The 22,982-nt window shown below is 38.3% G+C and overlaps 1 protein-coding gene across 8 annotated transcripts in view; it reads right to left on the bottom strand.

Moving 5' to 3' along the window:
• Nucleotides 1–22,982, bottom strand: part of ERC1 (ELKS/RAB6-interacting/CAST family member 1) — a 275,266-nt gene that overhangs the window by 150,565 nt on the left and 101,719 nt on the right. For 5 of the 8 annotated variants that reach the window (XM_077783292.1, XM_077783293.1, XM_077783297.1 and 2 more), the window contains 3 exons: nt 21,523–21,663; nt 20,306–20,446; nt 9,492–9,685 (listed from right to left, as the gene is read on the bottom strand). In XM_077783292.1, the coding sequence (XP_077639418.1) occupies nt 9,492–9,685; nt 20,306–20,446; nt 21,523–21,663 (476 nt within the window). Of the gene's footprint in view, nt 1–9,491; nt 9,686–16,911; nt 16,948–20,305; nt 20,447–21,522; nt 21,664–22,982 lie in introns of all 8 variants that reach the window. The other 3 variants (XM_077783291.1, XM_077783294.1, XM_077783296.1) reach the window with 1 other exon arrangement.

The raw sequence follows: 22,982 nt of genomic DNA, 5'->3' as shown, positions 1-22,982 counted from the left end.
GCATATAATTCTCCTGTATAAGGTGCAATCTAAGAACAATAATGACCAAACAGGTATTTTTTTGACAGTTCTCTCCAACATTGTTCCACAGCAGAACTGACCAAGACAAAATGCTGGAGTCCCCTGTATAACATGAGGTCCCATAGGTTCATTATTGCTTTTTTTTCCCCCAAATGTCTCCAGTATCTTTCATAGGCATCTGCTGTCAATTTCACTGATAACAGCAAGGTAAATCAACAAGGAACCATAAGCACAGATCTTTTCAAACTGATTTTAAATTTGATAATTTTCAGTCTATAGAAGAGAGGCAAAGGAAATCTTCTTCTGTCTTAAGTAGCAATTTGGCTTTGACAATATTTGTTGTACTTCTCCCATGGAAAAATTTCACTCTAAAAAGGCAGGATATGGGCTGGATAAAAATATTTCTATAGGACAGGCTAACTGCAATATTCTTTATTACTCTTGATATATGGAGGTATGTAAATAAAATTTGAAGTTGTTATTTATGATATAAATTTTACTATCAGCTGTGTAGGGTATTGACTTTGTACAACCAGCTGTTGTTGGTCTGTAACAGGTTAACTAGTGCAAAAGTACTTTTCTTTGGCTTCTGAACCAACATTCTTCCAATCAAGCTCTTCAAGGATAGCTGTTGTAAATGCTGCATTATCTGGGGATTTGAGGGAAAGATGAGATTGTAAAATGCCAAATACCACATTTCAGTGTTTGATCTTGACATAACTTACAACGTTCCAAAAGCCTTGGTTAATTCATACTGAAAAACATGTAAGTAACAATTCTGACTGAAATCCAAGACTACAAACAAATTTAACAAAAGGGAACAAAAGTGTAAAAATAAACAGTTGATTAAATATGGAATAAATATAGTAAGGTGAAAAAATTAAGATTCTCATTTTCTGTTTCAGGGATCCTTTGGTTGTGTTGTGATGATATGATATTCTTTCTCCAGTTTAACAGTGAAAAACATACAGGCTACAACTCAGAACAGCTCAGTGGAATTTAAATAAACCAGATAGTTCTTCCAACTGCTATTAAAGGTAGCATCTTTTGCTGGCACAGGATGAAGGCAAAACAGTATGTACAACACTATGCTGAAGTCATTTGCAATTGTCTGTGTGCTACAGAAGTATTATTTAACCAGCTGCATGGTTCTTAAACAAAGAATAATTATTGCTACATCTCCATTTTGTTATGGAATAATCCTTTCTTCCAAAGAAAAATACATTTTCTGTAATTGCTAGCCTCTTTTCCAAATTTTTGTTACAGAGGCACAAAATATTTTTTTAGAAGTGTGGACTTTTAGAATAATCATATTATTTATCTAAATAAAAATAAGGACTATGTCTGAAAGCACATTAAAATTAGAAAAAAAAAACAAACTGTGGTGTGCTGTCAGTCAAACTAAAACCAAGGCAGACCTGAAACTGTCAGCTATTGGGAAGTAAATGGAAATCTGCCATGGACTGGAGCTGAAGCCTCGGGGGCTGTATCAGTGAAATTGAACAGAGGAGCACAGCAAGCATCTGCCCCAGGCAGCGGCCCCAGCAAGCAGGATCAGATACATACAGAGGCATATTCATTACAGAGCAAAATCACAAGTTTTAGTTTGCACTCCTTCCCTTCAAGCAAGAACACACACTTGTAGCATTCCTTACAAGATCCAGCAGCAGCGCTCCTGCCCAGCCCCATTAACTGTACTCCGATGCAACAGTCACACAGGGAGACAAGACAATTGTAATGCCAACTGGCAGTCTCAGAGAAACCCACTTTCTTTTCAAATATCACCCCATTGTTTTAAAGGTAGAGCCAAATTTAATCTGAGCACTGGGTGCAGATCAAAAAAATGAGATGTGAACGCTTAAGCATTTTAATTAAGAAATCTGTATTTTAAAGGCTGTTGGTTATTCCAGCTACAATTTTTTCCACGTGCTTGTGTATTACAGGGAGTGGAAGAAGCCTGTAACATTTGTCTCAGATGTACTAAGGATGTAGTTTATGTAATGATTTTTCAGTCAACCTTTAAGTTCCCTTTGTTTGGCAGTGAGTTATTGTATATATTTATTACTCTGTCACTCCTTCAAAGCAGTCTGACAGGGAACAATAGGCATTTGATCTTCTTTGTGTCTGTCAAAGCAGAAAGGCTATTTATGTTTACCCTTTTTGACACGTTTTCTTGATAAAAAGAATGATGGCTGGTCTTTTCCTTTTTCTAGATTGGGATTTAGAGGAATAGGGAAGAGATGGAGAGGCAAAGACAGAAGGTTTGTGTGTGCATCCATGCACGCATATATGCATGGATCTAAGAGCACAAACCCAGCCACAGATGGCCACAATGGAACACTAGAATTACTATTTCACTGCTTTATTGGCAATTACTGCATATTCCTCTTGTTCTTTCTCTACTCCAAGAGAACACCGAGATCTAACATTTTTATTTTTACTATATCACGTTATATAAAAGAAATCTTGGGGTTTTTCAGTCTTTCCACACCAGGTTGTGAGTATGGATATTGCTCAAAGATGTTTACTGAAACAAAGCTACAAAACAGTTTTTGAAGAGATGTAGTAAAGGCCGGTAACAATGAAACTGATATGCAGACTAGGCTCATTATTTACATGATGCTCTTTCTTCTCCCGTTTATAATTATTTTAATTATTTCACAGCTCTTACACTCAAACTGATCTAACAGCTGGATTAGGAAATATCTGCTAAATAAAATCCATTATTGCTATAATATAAAGCAGATGACAACTCCTATACTCATTACAGATAATAGGCATGAGAGGGAGTGCTTGAAAACCACCTTGATTTAATGATAAAATCAAGCAGGACTTCAGCACTACAGAAAACTTGGCAGGCAAGAAGCCTTCAAAAAAGCTCACAGTAATGCTTCTCATTACTGGTATTTCTCTAGTGCAGGGTCCTTCCTGGAGGATCCAAGGTCAGATCCTTAGTCTTAGATTAGCAGACATACCATGCTTTCAGCCAGTCCACTGCTGAACTGGCAAAGGAGTTGGTCCATACTTCTGTGGACATGATTCACCCTGCTTAACAGTGTCAGTCCTGCCTGCTGAATGTGAATACAACACCAGTTTAGATGGTTCACTGAGGGGATAACACAGCAAGCTCATTCAGCCAGTCATGTGCCAGCCCTGACCTCTCACCATGTCAGGGGCTGGACTAATTGGGGTTCTTTGACCTTGTATTTTAGAACAGCTGTTTCTGCAATATCACAAAGCTTCAGTTTCTCCCAGTGTCACTGTTGAGAGCCTCTACATCCCAAAACACAGGAAGAGAGAAAGAATGGGAAATAAAGGACAGTTAATTAAAGAACAAATCAAAGAAGGATATCCCATTATATAAAAAAGGTGAGGATGGATTGAGAAGTCACTGTAAAATCACTGTGACAGGGTATTATCTGGCTCTCTCTGCAGATGGATTTGCAATTACTGACAGTGACCCTGTATTTTGCTTTTCCTTATTTAGACGTAGGTTCCAAAAGCGGTTAGTGAGTCTGAGTGCTGCTCTTACAGCACTTTAACAAAGCTTGACTTCCAGAGGGCAAATGCTTTCTGAAAAGCAGTATACTTTCAAATATCTCTAAGTTAAATACCTGTAAGCAAATGTGCCTTCATCTTTTATTCTTATCTGTTTAAAGAAGTTATGTTGATATTAAATGTTTTCCTCCTGTGAAGCTTGATACGGACTTCAGGTGTAATGCTGATCTTGTATGAAGATAAAGCAAGATTGAGAAGAAACAAATTACTTGTTCCTTTCCTAGCTTGGAAATGATGAAAATATTCAACAGATCTGTGTGCTCAGAGGTGGAGCTGGACTGACTATGGGCCTGACCACTTCTTTCCATTACAAAACTGAGTTCTCAGTTGCTTGCCAAATATTAAAAAGTTGTGCTGCTATTTCCCATGATAGGTTCAACCTAACCAGGGATTTTTGTGGAAAATTTCAGCTGTGTCCTTCACAAAAGGCAGCATTCTTATGGAAATAAAATTGTAACATAAAATTGTATAAAACTGTAAAATAAAATTGCTTAAAATTGTTCATATATGGTTAAAGAGTGTATCATTTCACATACTATGTCAATTAAAATTATAAGGCAATCTTCATTTCAGAATATCCTAAGTTTTGAATGATTTACCTTAGAATTTTAATGTTCATTTATGCTACAGATTTTTGAGGGAAGTGGATGAGAAACACAACAACAACAGATTCTGCCTTGCAATAATACCATGCAAGTGTAAGATAAAAAAATTTGCTTTTATGTTTTATGGCAACAAAATGGATTGAAGTATTTTAAAATAATATTTAATTGTTTTAGGTTTTCCAATGCCTGAATCAGAGTTCAATGTATTTTTGGAGGATTATAATCAGTTAAGATATACACAGAATTATAGCCATACCATCTTTCAAGGTTAACTTTAATGGTGATGATTATGACTTTATCAACACCTTTTTTTAATTTGACACCATATCTTTTACTTTAAATTATTTATATGCCTTGATGTGGTTCTTGCTTAGGAATGCTCTAAAAAACAATTTAAAAATTCACAGAAACAACACCAAAAACAATTATTCCAAGGTATGAGTAGCAGTTTGAAAGTACGTATTTCAGCTTCAAACTGTTGACTTAAGCTTAGGGCATAATTTACCAGTACAGTTTCCTTTACACTATTCTAGGAAACTGTAAAGTTGATGGAAAATACAGCTAATTTCTCTCTCCATCTATCCTTCACAGAACACTACACAAACATATCTGTCTTAAAGACAGACAAAATAAGATACTGCATTCTACTGTCCACATTTTTCAGCATTCTCCTGAGGTCCCTCAATGTTTTTAATCTTTCATTTACTGTTGGGAAGAAATATTTAAGATAAGGAGTATACCTTTTGGCTTATACAAATCAAAACTTGGAAGGTTTCTTCTTCAAAAGGGTATCCTTAAATTCTTTTCAGGAAAAATCTCCAAATTCTCTTTCTTAAAATAGCCACTAATTCCAGCTGTCCTTAACAGGACTGCTGGTATTCCACAGCTGAGTGCTGTCTCTGTCTTCCCAGAGCAATGTTTCCTTCAGGAAAAAAAAAAAAACAATCCCTGTGTCCTTGCAAGAACCACCTATCTTACATAGTGAGCGTGCCAAATGAAAATCAATTTTAAGCCTGCAAATGGAACGAGCACTTCCATATATATTCACTCAGTGCTCACTTCTGAAGAAGCATATACAGATATAATTCCTGCCACCTCTCAAGTACAAGGTTTTTATTTGCAGAGTATGTGCACACCAAAGTGTGTATAAACTGCTGTATAGACTGTGTATGAACTACTCTGTGTTTAAGCTACTCTGAAGGCTCTGATGGCCATGTCCCAGATAGGGAGCCCTTTTGTTTGCTTGTTCTCTTAATACAGGACAGTAAAACTCAATAAGAAGTCAATACTGACCTCTATCAATGACACATTTTAGAATACTTGAGGAACACTGAGTTTTAGCTGGTTCAGGCAGAACTGGTAGCAGGGATCAGAACCAAAGGTTCAGCAAGAGAATTAGAATTAGAAAGCAACAGCTTCCGTTAAGTTGAAATCAGGGAGAACAGCAGCAAACTTCCTTTGGACTGTGGTCACAACCAGCACTTGTACTCGAGGTAAGCAATCCTGTTAGAGCGAGGCAAAGAAGCGGCATTGCAGCAGCCCCAGCCAGCAGCAGCAGCGGCCACATCGCAGCCCGGAGGAGGAAACAGAGCCTCGAGGGCACTCACTTTCCCAGGAAGTCCCACACAAACCCCCCTGCGTGTTGCGGTGCGGGGACCGACACCTGGTGGGGAGGGTGCAGTTTGCGGGAGCCGTGCTTTCTGAGGAAAGGCACGGTCACAAACACACCCCCGGCGGAACAGAACGGAACAGAACACAGCTCAGGGGAGCAGGACGGGGAGAAAAAGCAAGGGAGGAAACAGAACACAAAATAAAAAGTTACAGAGAGACAGGAGGTTATGGGATGGCAGTACAAAAAGCAAACGGTTAGTTGCACAGGAAGTGAATAACCGGACAGCTACAAAACCTCTACACCACCGCAATAAGGACAGAAACAAAACTTATGGGGCTGTTCACCCACAGAAGAAATGTGGACTTAGGGCCCACCCTCCTGTAAGAAAAAGCAAAATCCTCCCCACAGAGAATACACATTAATGAGCTCGTGCTTTAAACCTTGTGTTAACTCTAGAATATTTTTCAACTTTTGCATAGCATGCACCATACTTCACACATTTTTTGAATATCCTTCATCTGAAAAGCAATGTCTCCCAGTCAGTAATTGCAACAGTTACTGAAGAGTGGAAGCATTTCCCTCTTTATCTTGACTTAATCACAAGGCAGCTTTGCTCGCACTGAAAAGGTTAAAAGAATATTTTTCTGCTTTTAATTTTATCTTCCTCTTCTTACCATCACCTCCCTAACAGGCAATACATTTCTTCTGTGGATGAAACCGTGATACCATTTCTCTCTCCCTGACAGCATATGGTCTAGTCACATAGACTAGCAAAAGAGAAACCTACAGGGAAGAGAGACTATCTTTCGAAAAATCCCATTTTTTTAGTGCAACTTTTCTCTGTATGTGACTTTTTTCTTCTTGTCTTGCTGCACATGGAACACTGACTGCTCCTGATAGGCACAGCAATATTTGCTGTTTAGCTTGCTGACAACTGCTACTGTAGGCACTAAGGCTTGATCAGCTGTAGAAGCATTAGAAGTCAAGATAATGTCTAGCTCACTCTGCATGGACCACAGTTTAGGAAAGATGTTTAACAGGCAAAATTACCTTTTTTCTTTCTTGGAAACCAGGTCTCTTCTAGCTCTAAAACATGCATGTAACATGCCTGAATATATAGTTCAGCCACAAAATAATATTTTATGAACAAGTATTGTAGATAAAAACAGGACCAACTTATACATGAAACAGCGTGATAAAATCTCTGCTTTGTGCAAAAACTCACAAGAAGAAAGTAAGATTTCAGGGAATAGTTGTTTGGGGGAGCAATTGAAAACAGCTAAGGTCAAATAGAAATTCCAACAATTATTCAGAAAAAGAGAAATTACCAGTCAAAACCTCACCATAAAGTATCTGGAAGTTCCTATTTCTTTCTCCAGTGTCGGGTTTATATTACAGTTTCACCTGAAAAATCATTTCAGGTGCTGATACTTGGCTAATTCACCACAATAATAGCACCCAGATTAGATCTCTAGATCATGAAGACGTTTTCTATTTCCACTTAAGAGTGGTTATAGAACATGAATATTCTTAGATTTTTCTCTTCCCCTTGATTTACTTGGCTGCTGGCATTCACATGATAACAAAAGAAAGCTTTTCTTTTACATAACTGAAATACCTATTCTAATTACTAGAAATAAGAGAAAACATATTCTATCTTATCTCAGTACTGGTAGAAAAGTTAAAAAGAGAAGAGGACCACTCAATTTTTTGTAAGACTGAGGATCAGGTGGTAAGAAGAAATGGATAAAACTGAATAGTCAAAGTATTTACCAAATTGTTACAGAATAGTATCTAGTCATTTGGGGGTTCTGTGTTTTCAGAGTAAGACTTCAGTCTGTGACTGAAACATCAAGAAATTACCATGAACAGGACAAACAACAACTGCTTTGCAGAAGTCTAGAAGTGCATATTTTCCAAAAAAGTTTGATTTTTAACTCTTTGAAGATGGTGCAATTGCTTCTGTCAATAAAAGAGAAGGAGACCCATCCTAATTTCTCTTCTTTGCTGTTTTTCCTTTGTAGACTATAAACTTTTTTGTTCATAGGACACTTTTGACTATTCATTTTTTGATGCTGCAAGTCAAATCATTATTAATTTCTGAATGCTAATGCAAGAAAAAAGTCAACTTGCATTAAAAGCATATGTAAGAGAATTATCTTCCTGCCATTTCAATCTCATCTAGGAATCAGGCTGAGGAATGATGCATATTTCTGACTTTCTTTTTCTAAACAGTAGTTACTTCTCCACAAAAAAACCCAAACAATTAAGGCACTATGAATATATTTCTTCCACCTATCTTACTTCTGATAGAAGTTTGCTGCTTGTACCTGTTCCCTGGTCAACTTGCCTGCCCAAAAGAGCATGACATGGGGAATGTCACACCAAGATGGGAACCGAAAAAAATCACACAAATAAGTGACTTATAGCTTTTTTTATGTCTATACTCACTCAACAGTAGCAGCCTGAATGTTCTGCTGATTACATTATGTACCAATGGGCTGAACAATGCATCACTTAGGAAAAAAGAGAAGACATTTAAAAAGAATATATCCTCACTCCTGGGTATTCAAGCTTATGCCATAGATATGAAGAATTTTGGTTAAATGTAACAACTTAAAACTAACAGGATGTTGTTTACAGTCACAAAGAGAGAAGAAGCCCAGCTGGCAAGCTGAACTGTTCCAGAGCTCTGTACATTTCAAAGAAAAGACAATGGACTCCTTAGAAAAGAGTTTTTCAAATCATTCAGAGGGGCCCATAATTTGACAATCAGCAAGCCATGAAAAATAACCACTGATTGCAGAACCTGAAATGTCCTCCACTCAGTTGCCCTAATCTTCCTGACACTAAATTGTAGAGTAGTTAAGTAGTGAAAAGACAGAAAGACTATTCTGGCACAAGAAGAACAAATTTCCAATTTGCTGCTCCAAGTTAGTGATTTTTCATTGGGAATGGTAAACAAAAGCCCCACATAGGTATTACTGCCCAGAAATTTGCTCTTGGCCCACTGTAAGATGAGAAAACAACAGAACACAGAATCTAATTCAGGTTTTTCACAAGATCTGTTACTTATATTTTTGATACAAATGTCATGGAATCATAATAAATTTTCATTTTTTCTTGGGACATTATTGTCTTCAGTCTCCTGGCTCCAAGAGAAAGATGGAAAATGCTGAAAAGTGCCGAATCAAGTTTTGCTTGGACAAAAGTAAATCTGCTTTTGTGAAGTAAAGGCTTCACTTGGGCCAAAGTTTACCTGTATCCCTACCAGTACCAAGTTATGAGGCCACTTGTCAGAAGAATCTGAGAAAATAGTAACAGAAACTCTGAAAAGGCAGTTTTCTTATTCATTTTTGTGAAAGCCATGTCTGAGGAATTGATTGTATCAAAACAACAAACTGTTTTACAAACACACAAAAATTTCAGCAGCTTTTCCTACTCCCTCCATTCCCTCACAGCTCTATCTACCGTTCTACCTGTATCAGCCCTATATTTGAGTAGCCAGGTAAGAAAAAGCACATGGTAAGACACCCTTTCCCTTACAACATAGCACAATAAAGGACCAAAGACAGAAAAACTCTAAACAGACTTTTCCAAAAGAGACACTTTAGGGTTTTTAAGCCAAGAAAAATGAATTATCTCTAACATTAGTCAGCTGTTTTGCTCCTCTTCTAACTTTACGCCATTCTCACCTTTCCAGCTCTGCTATCTTCTTATCCTTGTCATTCTTCTCATTTTCCATCTCTTTCAGGATCTCCAGAAGCCGATCCACCTCAGCCTGAGCCTTGCCAGCCTCCTCCCGGTAGCGCGTTACCTCCCGCTCCAGCTGCTGCAGGCGGTCACTCAGCTCGGGACTGGCCCTTGCCTCCAGGGTTGCCTCATGAGCCTGGGAGAAAAAGGTTCAAGAAAAACCACTTCGTTCACACGTACCTATTTCACAGATACTCTGAAAATTCCAAAATGTTATCTCTGACAATTCCAAAATGCTGTCTAGATACCTATTTCAAAATGGCAAGATTCATTATTACACAGGAATATGCAAGGCCTGTGCTATTTTAAATATGGGGAAATACTCTGCAAGAAAATAAAAATCTAAAACAAATTTAGTTTTTTAAATTCAGCCTAAAAAATACATTACTTTAAATCTGAAACAGAATTTTAAAAAACCCATGAATTATGAAAAAAGTGTTAATTTATTTGAAAGAAAAAAAAAGCATGTGTGAGTGTAAAAGTTCCTAAAGTACACTTATAAAACAGTGATAGTACTATAGATTCAGTTATTTAAGGTATTTCTAACCTACTTATCCTAAAAAAAGAAGTCACAGTTTAATAGCCTTCAGTAACTACATCACTATGCAAAGTGTCAGACCTTTGCACAGATGGTGCTGATGTGCTCAAGCCCTTGCCAGTTCTGTGAGCCACACAGACCAGGGTTCATGAGTATGGCTACTGAAATTATCTTTGCTTAGTTATCTAGGAAATAAATTTTTCAAAATCAGGCTATTGGGACAAAAAGCACTTCCAGACTGAGGATGACATGATCCCAATGAAGAGATTCTTTGAGGAGGTTTTTCAATGGCTTGGTTTGTTACAAAAATCACTGATTTTTTAGTAAACCTAATTCAATAGTTGTCAAGCATGTAAGAGACAGGAAGAATGCAGTATTCATGCTGGAAGTTAAACCAGCAGACTAAGGACTATCCTTTTTCTCTCATCCTGCTCCTCTGCTCTTGGATCTTGAACTGCAATTTGTCAGCAATTAAAGCTATTTCAGAATTGCTCAAAATTGCTTCAGTGAATAGCAAGTTTGATGGAGCTATTCTGCTGATCAGGATTGCATGCAAAAGCCCAGGCCTTGCTCTCCTCAAAACAAACCTACAACAGAAAATAAGCCTACCGACTATTCTCCCCTCTGTGTGCAGCTGTGGAAAGTTGTTTTACAAACTGCCAATGTTCTGCTCCAAAGCACACTCAGTCTAGATCTGATAGTACAGGATTCTGTTGCTTTTAAAGGCAATTGGAGAGTACTACAGCAGTAAAAATCTCAGTGCAGGAAGCTGCTTCTTCCAAAGAACCAAACAGCAAAATTATATTTGGCTAAATCTGTTTAGTTATTCAGTAAAACAAGACTGGAGGAAAATATCCATTCATTGACTCCAACATTTTTGCCTTGAAGTGTCTAGTTTTTAATTAGCTTCTTTAGAGCCAAGGCCACATTCTAGTATAATCCAGGAGACTTGTGGAGCAGAATATTATGGGACTGTGGAAAGTCTTGATGCCAGTCTTTAATGGGACTGACCTTGGGATGGATCTGGGTTTCCCAAACAAAGGAAAGGCTCATGTTCCAGGGCCTTAGCCCTGCAGCTCTTGTCTGAAGGTCAATACTAAGCTTTTGTGGCTTTCTTTTGTTTAAAAACAAGAATTCCAGAAAGCTGATTAAGCTGGACAGTATTTTCTCCTAGAACAAAATGCCCAGCAACTCTCCAGGTCTCCCAGGCAGATGGGGCAAGAGTGCCCAATAACCAAAAATCATGGAAGAGTGGAACCCTTTCCCAAGGTAATGCATTTAGGAACACTTAAAGGGCTCCCTGCTTTTGAGTGACTTTGCAGTCAAACCCTGACACTCCTGTGTCACTGAACTGTAAGACTGAAAACCCTGCATTCTGGGCTTCTGGCTGAGACCTGGCCACAAGGGCATCCCTGTGAGTCTGGAGGCCTTTTGGAGTTAGGGCTGTCACTGCTTCCAGATGCCTTACTGCCCCATAAGCACTTCATATTACACACCCTTGGAAAGGGCTCTCCACAGCAAGGGGAAGTGTAATAAATGCCCTGCCAAGAGGATGCAGACTCCAGGAGGACGTGGCAGCAGTGAGACTGACAAGTGTGTCAGCTCCATGAACAGCTGTGAGCACCAGGGGACATACTTGGCTTTGGAGCGAGCATTGGTGGGTGTTTCTGAAATGCTTTTTTGGGATTTTTAGCCTGTGGAAATCTGAAATACTTGATTTCATTTCCTTTTCAACTACACCTTAAATTTCAAAAACCCCCTCCAATCTTTCCTTCCCAAATAGAGGGAATTGGGAATATTGTTTTTGGGGGCACCTACATATCGACTGAGGCCATCTGTATTCTCCTAAGAGACACTGCATATAGAGTTAAGTCTGGTTTTCACCAGACAGAGCCTGAGTTCTTCTGTACTGGATTTAGGTATGTTTCCAACATCTCAATTTTTTTTGTTTTAACAAATACTCCTCCAGGCTCTTTAAAGTCATCCAAAATACATGATCAGATAATCAAGAAACTTCTTTTAAAACAAAACAAAGTTAGGCTGTTAGCCTGGCTTATTAAACTCACTAATTCAAAAGAAGTTATAAGACCTAATGCAATTTGACTGTCAGAACAGTCCTGATTTATTTTATTCTGCTAATAAAAGCATCTCCACAACAACTCGAGACACTACTGAGAAGAGGAAATAAATTTTCTTTTCTAGAGAATTAGCCAACAAGTCAGTGTGTCTGGTTCTTATAGAACCAAAGGGCTATTTACAGGACATAAATTATTAGTTAAGACATGTAACACATGTTATTTGTATATAATGCACGTAAGTATGGATACTTTCACCTAACACAAAGAAAATGTTATGTGATATGCTGTAAACTGGAGACCACTTCCTGCACTGTGAGTTATTGACTGAGTGACTTTGGTCCATTTTCTGGGTTTTGTACAAAATATGTGTTTCTTGACCGTATCTAAAATCCTACTGGATTCATTTACTGTATAAGAGAGAAAACCAACACATTTAGATTTCCCACAAACTCCCATCAAGATCTGGGACAGATGAAACTGGCTACTTTCCCTGTGCAAAATAATTAATCTTGGTTTTTTCCTTTAACCAAAAAGCTAAACACAAATAATGAATTCCTATATTCACAGTAAAAAAAACACCACATACAACTTGTGCTGTCCATCAAAGGGATACAGAAATTCCAAAATAAGTAGTCATTTCATTTTTGAAGCAGAATCAACATCTGAAGTGACAAATGCACCAATAGTTTCTCCTGTATTAAGAGACTGCAAGAAGTCTATTTCATAAGTTTGACTTCCAACACTGCCTAACACAGCATTTGTAAATCTGTTGTCATTTAATATAGCTACAAACAATTGTGATGATGCATAAAAGAAGTATGACAAAAATTAAATAAATGTAGAAAGCAGCCTGCTGAGGGTGAAGGGAACACTGCACTTTCTCATCTCTGCAGGCTATTAGGTTTACCTGATTAGAGGCTATTTAAACCCTTCAGTTGTTACTCCTGACCCTGTCATTAACTCTCTGTGTTCCTGTGTGGCATCAAACAGGTGAATTAAAGAGCACAGCCAAACTCACACACTTCATTCTGCATTGATCTGCATAAGAAACAAGCGCATTTCAGCTGGAAAGCAGCACCCTCTTAAGCTCTGATTTTATTAGCAAAAAGCTCATATGATCAGTATTAATCTTTGCCAGTGTGAATTCAGTTTCAAATACTAAATGTTCAGGACTGAGAATAGTTTAAGTTTACTACTCTGGATATGTTCTCCCAGTTCTTAAGAGGGACTATAAACAAAGAAGTGGTTTAACAGCTTTCTGCTTTCCTGCTCTCATTTCCCATCTGGAAAGTGGTAAGTGATGGGGTGACTGCTTCAGGTACCTACAGAACATAAGAAAGAGTGATTGTTTCTCAACGAAATAAATGTACTCTAACTTCTCCTGCTTTCACAGAAAATCAGCTGACAAAGCCAACTTCTACAGCTAAAACAAAGGTGACCAATGTTTCATAGAAATACCCAATATTTACAGATGGAGAGGAGTGGAAGACAAAACATATTAAAAAGAAATTTCTAAGTTGATATTTCTTGTGCCAAAAACCTCTTTTTTAAGAGGTAAGATAATCTTACACAGCTTAAAATGTGCCAGAGACAGGGAACATAACAATAGCACAGACCTAATTTAAAGGTTCTAAAATGTAAATTAAAATCCCAAACATTATGACCAAGACTCCAAATCAGTATTCCTAAAATATTAACTAAATCAAACAGCAAATAACTCATAGCAAACACTTTCTACTTTTACCTATGAATTGAGACAGTAAATTCAGCTTAACATTTCACATACAAATGTTGCCAAGAACTTTTGGCCATGAAGTAGAAGTTCCCAAGAACCTGAAATCCCATTTTAATCCACCCTCCTACCTCCCAGGGAGCCTTGTATCTCCTAAAAATAGTAGATGCATACACAAATACGAAAATATATTATGATTATTTACTGCAAAAGACAAACACTTTACCCATCTTCTGTGCTTTTCCTAAGACAAAGGCAGAAATTCAACTGATAAAACATTTGTACTGTCTTCTATAGCACCTTTATTAGTTTTAACAAAATTGTAAATTTAAAACACAACCAGGCTTTTTCCTCCTTTAGTTCCAAGGCTCTACGCACCCCAAACTGTAAAAAAATAGCATTTTGAAAAGGAAGTAATGGAAGTAAAACGCTCAGGAGATTCTGTGATATACTATGTACTGTAAACTTGAGTCTGTCACAGAGAGTGCTGTCTTTTAACCATCTCCACATGGTTAGTCTTTGCTAATGGAACTGCAAATTTTTGACACTGAATAAGCAAGTGTTCAGTTGGAATCAATTCATAAACAAATTATTTTCTTTATGAAGAATCATAAAGACAGGAAGACACCTCAAGAGAGGCAATTTCCATTACTTTAAAAAGTGATCTCTTCAGAGAGATACAAGTTCCCAGAGATGTCATTAAACATTTGCTCTCTTTGGATTCAAACCAAGACAGAGCAGGCAAAGTTAGGAGGATGCCCACAGGACATCTCTCTTTGTGAGTGCATTTACAGGACATCTCTCTTTGTGAGTGTATTTACAGGTCATCTCTCTTTGTGAGTGTATTTACAGGTCATCTCTCTTTGTGAGTGTATTTTAACTTGCCCACTTGCCTCCTCTTATTTGGCCCTTACTCACCTGGCCATAGGTTACTACTGTTTTACAAAATCAGGACATAACTAAAGAACAGACATTTAGTACCAATTTTTGGATATTCTATGCATGGCTCTGTAAGTCGCTTATTCTTAACATTAGAAGAAAATTTTCCCCAATTTTCTTTCCTATGACAGCATACAGATGGTCTGTATGCCTCATAAAAGGAGAAGGGGTTTGGCTACAGAGAGCCAATCCCTACCATGAACGTGAGCAGATAGCCATTGGCCAGGTGAGCTGGGTGGTACCCAAAACCAAGTTTGGATGTGGAGTCTTTGGAAAAGCCTACATAAAGAGCTGTGGGCAGCAATAAACTCTCTGCTATGTGAAACCCCAGTGCCCTGTCATGTCTCTGTCTCCCCTGAAGATTAGCATGACACTTCTTGTCATGCTAATCACAACTAATCACTTCTTAACACCATCAGTGGGAAATAAAGATGCATTATTATACCTGTTGTGCAGGGGAAAAAGCAAAATGGAAATATATCCTGCCTTATTCACTCAATGCTTTCCTACTATTGAAAAAGTATTTTACCATCTTACTTCTCTAGATGATTATAATCTCTCATATATATCTGGCTCACTCTTGGAGCATTTGTCATGCAATATTGAAACCAGCAGGACTTTAGCAGACAATAACTTAGTTATGAAATGCTATACAAATTACCTCATAAGGAAAAATGAGAAAAATCACACTGTGTGACACTGGCCATTTCCTGAATTTGGAATATTTAGTTTTTCAAAATAAGTGTTATCTTCACAAGTTTTTCTGGGAGGGGTAGAGTAGGTAAGGTTAAATTCTTTTAGCTGTAAGAATATCAGGGAGAAAACCTCTCCAACTTTCCACTACATGAGATGATGCTGAGATCATCATGCACCATCATCAGAATGGAACATTAAAAGCCACCACAGAATCATAGGATGGTTTGGGATGGAAGGGTCCTTGAAGATCATCTCCTTCTAACCTCCCTGCTGGGAGAAAGGACACCTTCCAGTAGACCAGGGTTGCTCAAAACCCCATCCAACCTGGCCTTCACAAAACCTCTTGTACCTTATCCTGTGTGTTTGCTATATCATACTAGAGAATAAAATACACAGTTTGCTCCAATACCTTCTATGTTCTGACTTCAGAGTAATGGGTCTCAAAAAGTTTGCATGCTCTTAAAGATTTTCTAGAGAATATGCTCTCCTGACACAAATTCTTCTGCCTATTTGCACCAAGTACAATCTTCTCGTACTGTATCTCATATTCTCAACTCCTTATTGACACTATTTAGCCAGGTTTAAAGAATTTCTGATATGGGATGCCACAAATACTGAACAATTGCAAGCCCCAGCAATGCTCTGACCCTCAGATAATGATTGTCAGGATAGACAACTCCACTTACCCTGAACATTGCCAAGAGTAACACAGGTATCAGGCTCCTTAAAGTTCTGTAACACCATTTTTTATGCACAGAGCCACAAAAGAAATCTCTGATGAAAATCACCTTGGATTACGTAATTTACAGTGTCCAGATATTATTACACAAACACTCCTTGACAGGAGTGCTCTTTGACATCAAACAGGAGGCTGGAAATAGGATCCAAAATTAAACTGACATTGTACCAGTGAGCTGAATGGTTACACAAGGTTTTAAGCAATCTTTCAGTTGCTGCAAGTTGTTATTTCTAATTGCTGCTGTGCCCAGTGTTACAGAACCCTTTCATGCATGCAGCTTGATTCGCATGGAAATTCCACCTTCTTGCTCTGAAAATGCACAGACAATGGAGATGATAGAAAAGCTACAAGACATTTCAAGCACCAGCAGCAAAGGGAAACAAAACACTGACACAATATTAAGCTGTCCAAACAAAAATGCAGTTAGACCAAGGCAGTCAAACACTGAAAACATCTCAGAAAGCTTTTTGGAGCATGACTGGTCAGACATCCCACTGCTTTTTGTTTGTATCCATACTGTCCATACCCACTATACTAAAGGAATTCACCAATACACTCTGTGTTGGCACAGGTGAATACACATGCAACACAAAAAATTAAATGCGCTGGCAACAGCCTCTCAGATTGCCAGGGAACTTACTAGCTTGGATGGATGACTCAATAAAACTTCAGGATGCTAAAGGGAGAGAGAAGATAGGAAAAGATGGAGAAAATTTGGGATAGGAACAGTGTGTGAGAGAAAAAGAAAAGATGTAACAAGAAGAGAAATAAAAATAATAACTGAAACATTAATTTACTAAGACGACAGAATCTTAATTAGTGGTTCTAGCATGCATTACTAACTAGCTTCTGGAACATGAGAAACATGGAGAGTTACCCACATGCAAGTTCCAAATTTTATCTTGAATTTTTCAGTTCAACAGATTTGTCCAGCCCCCACATATTTAATGCAGTTCTTTGTTTGGGTTTACAGATGAGTTTCACAGATTGAGAAGGACTTTAATTCCTAGTGCTTCCTTTGTATCAATTTCAAGACAGCTGAATGGTTTAGAAAACTAATTCAGTAACTGCTACTATCTGAATGCTGAACACAATTTTCCTTTTAATTTTTATTTAAACAGGAAATCCTGATTTCCCCGGCAGCTTTTTTCTTTCTATGTTGAATATATCATTTATTGTCCCTTCTTCAAAAATAAAAAAAATTATCAGCTGAGAACAAAAACCAGCCTCATCTGCCAATATTATCAGTAGTATTTTCAGCTGTGGGAGAAAATCCATATTCACAAAATAAAAAGCAGCACAATCTGTATTAGATTAGCCAGGCTAATTCTTGGGAAAGAGAGAATTTGGATCAACACTTCATTAAGTAGTTTTTTTTTTCTGTTTTTTTGAAAGATACTATCCTCCTGAATTTGAAGAAAGAACACCACAGCAGAAAAAAAACCCTGAAAAACAACCTCTGAGTAAGCCTGTTGAAGGTAGAGGTATTTTCCTGGCAGGGAATCTACTTTTTCTGGTGAAAAGTTCCTAGAACTGCAGTAAGGGGAAGCTTATTAACATAAGGTTTTGACTCTTTTTCCTTCCTAAAAATAAGGAGTATATCCATAGGGAGAAAAACTATGCACTGGAAATGAAGATGGACAAAAATCCACTCATCTTTCCTGGAAAAACTTCTAATATTGGTTGGTCTCTCCCAGATCAGAAAAACAAAATGAAACGAAGTATACTGGCTGGGAAAGACAAGATAGAAAATACTGGGAAAATAGTATCCTGAAGAACAACAAAAGGAATTTTTTTTCGCTATAAAAATAATACATTAAAACAGTAGTTTGGACAAAGATTTTCCTAAAGAAAAGAAAAACTACCACAGAGCATAATGGCACTTCACAGGAAAAAAGGGAGAGAACCTCCTTTTTGTTATTTGCCTCTAATGATTCCATCTGAGCCAAAATGAAGACAGGACGCCAGGCCATGTAAACTCAACAGGGATTTATGAGCTGCTTTCAGCCTTCAGGATCTCCCACTGTATCTCCTGCTGGCAGCAGGATGACAGCTAAGCACAGAAGCAGTGAATATAGAATAATTAGAACATTAAGCACACAGATTTGCATAACCACGTTATTATTATTTGAAAAAACAACTCCAATATGAAAAACACTGCAGTTTCAGTTGCTAAGTCAAAGATCAATATAAAACACTCATTAGTGAAAAGAGGAATAGCAACAAGAAGTGGATACTTCAAATGAGACACTGGAGAGTGACACAGAACTAAAACCAATATCAACAACTTTTCAGCACCCTTGCACTCTGCCTGGTTAATACTTTTGTTTAGTGTAACATTAATTCCCTTTTACAGAAGAAAAGGAAGCTTGCATGGCTCACAATTTCTCTGAGTCTTGCTGTTTGTAGGTTAGCAAGAGTTTTTTGCAAAGACTACCAAAGTATTTTTTATTTAATGGCTTAACAGTAGTCCAGCTCAGTCTCTTCTGCCAGCTTCCTAACTTCTAGGGCTAATAGATTTGACTGGAAGTACTCAAATTGTTCACTGGGAATATGAGGCAAGGGAAGCAAGACTGATGTTGGACACATCTCCATTCAAACTGTGAGGGAAGAACCCAAAAGAAAAAGCTTTTAGCCATTTACTCTTAAGGAGCTACATGAGAGTTTCTTTCCTGCATGTGTCTCATGCAAATCTGCGCTAAGATAATGTAATAAACCTTAACAGAATGAACCTCTAATTCAGTTTTACACTGAATGCTCTCACGTAGCCATTAGTTTTAAGGTTAATTATGACAATTATTTAGAATTGTTAATAATGCAGAGGTGTAAAAACAAGTTTTTAGAAGCTTTAAAATGGAGCTGGATTATCTGTCATAATTATTTCTTATTTCATCTTGAAAATGTCAAACTGCCTAAATAAATATCTACAATGCATTTAAAAAGTGAAAGTCTTTAAAAATATTTTTTATTCCGTGCAAGCTACAATAAAACACACTAAAGACTTAAAAACAGCTGGAAGAACAGCTTTAATAAAAGAAATATGTAAACTTACTATAGGTATAAAACATATTCAAGTGAATATTAACTGTATTTTCTCAAGTGACTGGAAGTTACTCCACATAGGTAATGGTAGGCTACCAAATTTCTTTTTGGCTGCAGAACTGAAACCATCCTGACCATGATTTAGGTAGCTTCTTTGGATGAGGAGATGCTCTAACAACCTCTGGCAAATCTTAGCTACAGTAGATTTGTCAACTCGTTACCAGGAACACAGGGTGAAACTGCAACTCATGGCAGAGAATTCAATGAAAGGTCCTTCAGGTCTTCTGAAATACCTACTGAAAACATCCTGTGAGACCAATTACATGTGTATAGCTGCCTTTTCTTGCTACTGAGTTCTGTTGATGTTTAGTAACAGAACAGTTGGTTTTGTGTGACAGAATGAAACAGGACAAACATGAGTCTAGATATGCATGTACAGAGTTTCATTTACACTGTTCTCAGGTGCTTTAACACCCACCCTGCACCCACACAACAGGAATTCCAAACAGGTCTGAAATGATGACTCAAAATCACACACCTCACAGGTAGAATATTTTCATTTGTTTTTTGCTTTCCTCCAGGCAGGGCCAACCCTGTACCTGAATTTATCACATTAACTCCTATAAGCATTGATAATAGGTATGTGAAATGTTTAGTTGGTTTTTTTTTTGGCTGTTACATCAATTTAATGGCACAACTGCTGCTACAAGCTGTATTGAAGCAGACTAAAGCCTCAGACTCTTAGTAACTGTAAACAAAAAAGCCAAGAGCACTGTTACTGCATATAAGTGAAATGAAAGCATAATTGTCTGAAAGTCACTTTCTGATAGGCTTAGCTTGTAATATGGTTTGCATGGACACTCCTTCACAAGTTTTGCTGAAAAGAAATTCACAGAATTTGCTTCTAAGACCCCAAGTTTTCTTTGTAGACATGGGCAATGTGTTTAGAACTGTATGCTTGCCACACATATATAAACATGCACTAAGATTACCTTCTTCAATTGTGTTTCCATCTTCAAACATTCTTCCTTTTTCTGTTCTAATGCAATTTCCAGTGTCTTGAGTCTTGAATCTTTCTTCAGTCCTGATGAAGCTAATGATGAAGCATGTTCCTTAAGATCCAGTAATGATGTCTAAATTAAAAGATGTGAAATAATTATCAAGTAAGTGAAATAGTTCATTTCTTTTCTGTCTTTATTTTCTTCCTATCCATTCACACTATGTTCAGGTTCTAATTTAAAATATTTTTTCAGATTGTTTGTGTCATTGACTTAAGACAGCTTGAATTAATTCAGGCTTTCGGGATCAAAATAAAATCTTCTCTAAATTAATTTCAAAATAGTTTTTAAAGACAGACAATTCTGTAAACTGGAACTTGTGCTCCAGTGACACTTATATTTTAAGAAAAACTGGTTTTCAAGAAAATTGTATTTAAAATCACATGTGGTTAGAAGATTTAGCCACTGAGAGAGTTGAAAGCATTTCTGTGTACAGCTTCCATGGGGTGAAATTGATTCATGCCACCTTACTGCAAAAGACATCTCAACTTCTTTTTCACTAAACAATTTTTGTGTTTACTTTTTTTTGCCCGTCAAATGCTGATTTCCATGTAGACAAAATCTTGGTGCTTTCTGGGTACATATTTGTGCTGTTTTACTTTGTCTGAGTTTTGAAAGAAAGACTGTAAATACACAAGAGAGGAATAGAGAACATTTATATTTCTCTCATATAATTAACGTAATTTGTCTAGCCAACTGGCTCATTACCAACAATCAACCTAATTAATCAAAAAAATACTTGAGAGTCTAAAGAACTGCCTGTGTTGTTTGCATAAAGGAACAATCATTATCCTCATGCTTTTGGCACCCACAGCTTTGATCAGCCTCTGATCCTTCCTCCCTCCACTGAGACAGGCACAAGCTTGTTCCCAGCCTTCTGCTGTCTGTCAGCACAGCCCAGTCAATGCCATCACTGACCAGCAGTCAGTCACTACTAACAAGATTAACTGTGCAAACAAGGGGATGGCTGCTATCCCTGAAAAGGTGGTCCTGAAACACTGATGCTTTGCAAATTCTCAAATGATGTACTCTACCAAATCAGCTTTGTTGAAAGACAATTACAATAAAGGAACAGTTTTCTTCAACTCAAATGTAACACAAACAGAGACAACAAATAATTCTATCACAATAGATTTGTGTTGCTGGTCAACCTCTTTCTCTGTGAGATCTCCTTGTAAAATGCTGACTCTCTCTTTCAGGTCCTTAATGTCTTTCTTGTAGTTGTCGATCTCTTCCTGTTTTTCTCGTTCATCTCTGTCACGCTGCTCCTTTAAACGCTCAATGGTCTTTTCCTGACAAAAGAAAGCACTCTGTGAAGGAAATTCCTCTTAGTCAATTCAGCTTCTGAGGCTTCCTATCACAACACTTCTGATACATTTGAAACGAGGAGAAGGAGTGTATTGCCATTTTCTTTTCTTTGCAGTTGTAAAGATCCTCAAGAAAGAGAAAACTTGAGAAATCTATGGACTCACTGCTGTGAAATAACAGCACTGTGAATACAGGATTCAATACTGTGAATCTCTGGATCTGTGAATGTTCACGGTGCTGTTACAATGCAATCCAATTCATCAGGTTCTGATCATCAAAATTAATCTAAACCAGGATGTATTACATATTGCTTCTTGACTTACTGAAATCTTATTTTTCTAATATGTACCATTAAATCAGCAGCTCTTCAGAGAAGGAGTGTTTTGCCTATGTGACACTGGGATTTATATACAGTAAGAAAAGGCAACAAAATAACTTTTCAGTATAACAGGTATCAGTGAAGCTTTGGATATCTTGGAATCTGAAAGGATGCAAACAAATTCCTCAGCCTCAGGTGAAGTTTAACCACAGTTCATAGACTCTCATAGACTAAAGGAGCTCCTCTGAGAATCATGAAAAAACATATATAGTGCACCCAAGAAGGTGTGCCACCAAAAGAGAATGGGCCAGTCTGTCTCGGAGCCGGTTATCTCCCGAAAACTGACCATTTAAAAAAGTCACTTTATCAGGATAATCACAGCGGTGCCCGCCTCGCCAGGGCGTCCCGCAGCGCCCCCTAGCGAGCGTCGGCCCCGCCCGGGACGCGCACTTGGGCACCGGATCGGGATTGGGATCGGGCACGGCATCGGGATCGGGATCAGGATCGGGATCGGGCACGGCATCGGGATTGAGATCGGGCACGGCACTGGGATCGGGATCAGGATCGGGAACGGGATCAGGATCGGGATCGGGATCGGGCACGGGATCGGGATCGGGCACGGCATTGGGATCGGGATCGGGCACGGCATCGGGATCGGGCACGGCATCGGGATCGGGATCGGGATCGGGCACGGCATTGGGATCGGGCACGGCATGGGGATTGAGATCGGGCACGGCATTGGGATCAGGATCAGGATCGGGAACGGGATCAGGATCGGGATCGGTCACGGCATCGGGCACGGATGGGAACTGGATCGGGATTAGGCAAGGGAACAGGATCGGGCACAGGATCAGACACAGGATCAGGCATGGGCAGGGGATCGGGCACAGGATCAGGCACGGGAACGGGATCGGGCACGGGATCAGGCACGGGAACGGGATTGGTCACAGGATCAGGCATGGGATCGGGCACAGGATTAGACAG

The sequence above is a fragment of the Lonchura striata genome, chromosome 5, assembly GCF_046129695.1.
Source record: "Lonchura striata isolate bLonStr1 chromosome 5, bLonStr1.mat, whole genome shotgun sequence".
Taxonomy (NCBI): Eukaryota; Metazoa; Chordata; class Aves; order Passeriformes; family Estrildidae; genus Lonchura; species Lonchura striata.
Note: the sequence above shows the minus strand (reverse complement) of the source record. Positions and strands in the feature narration are given on the sequence as shown.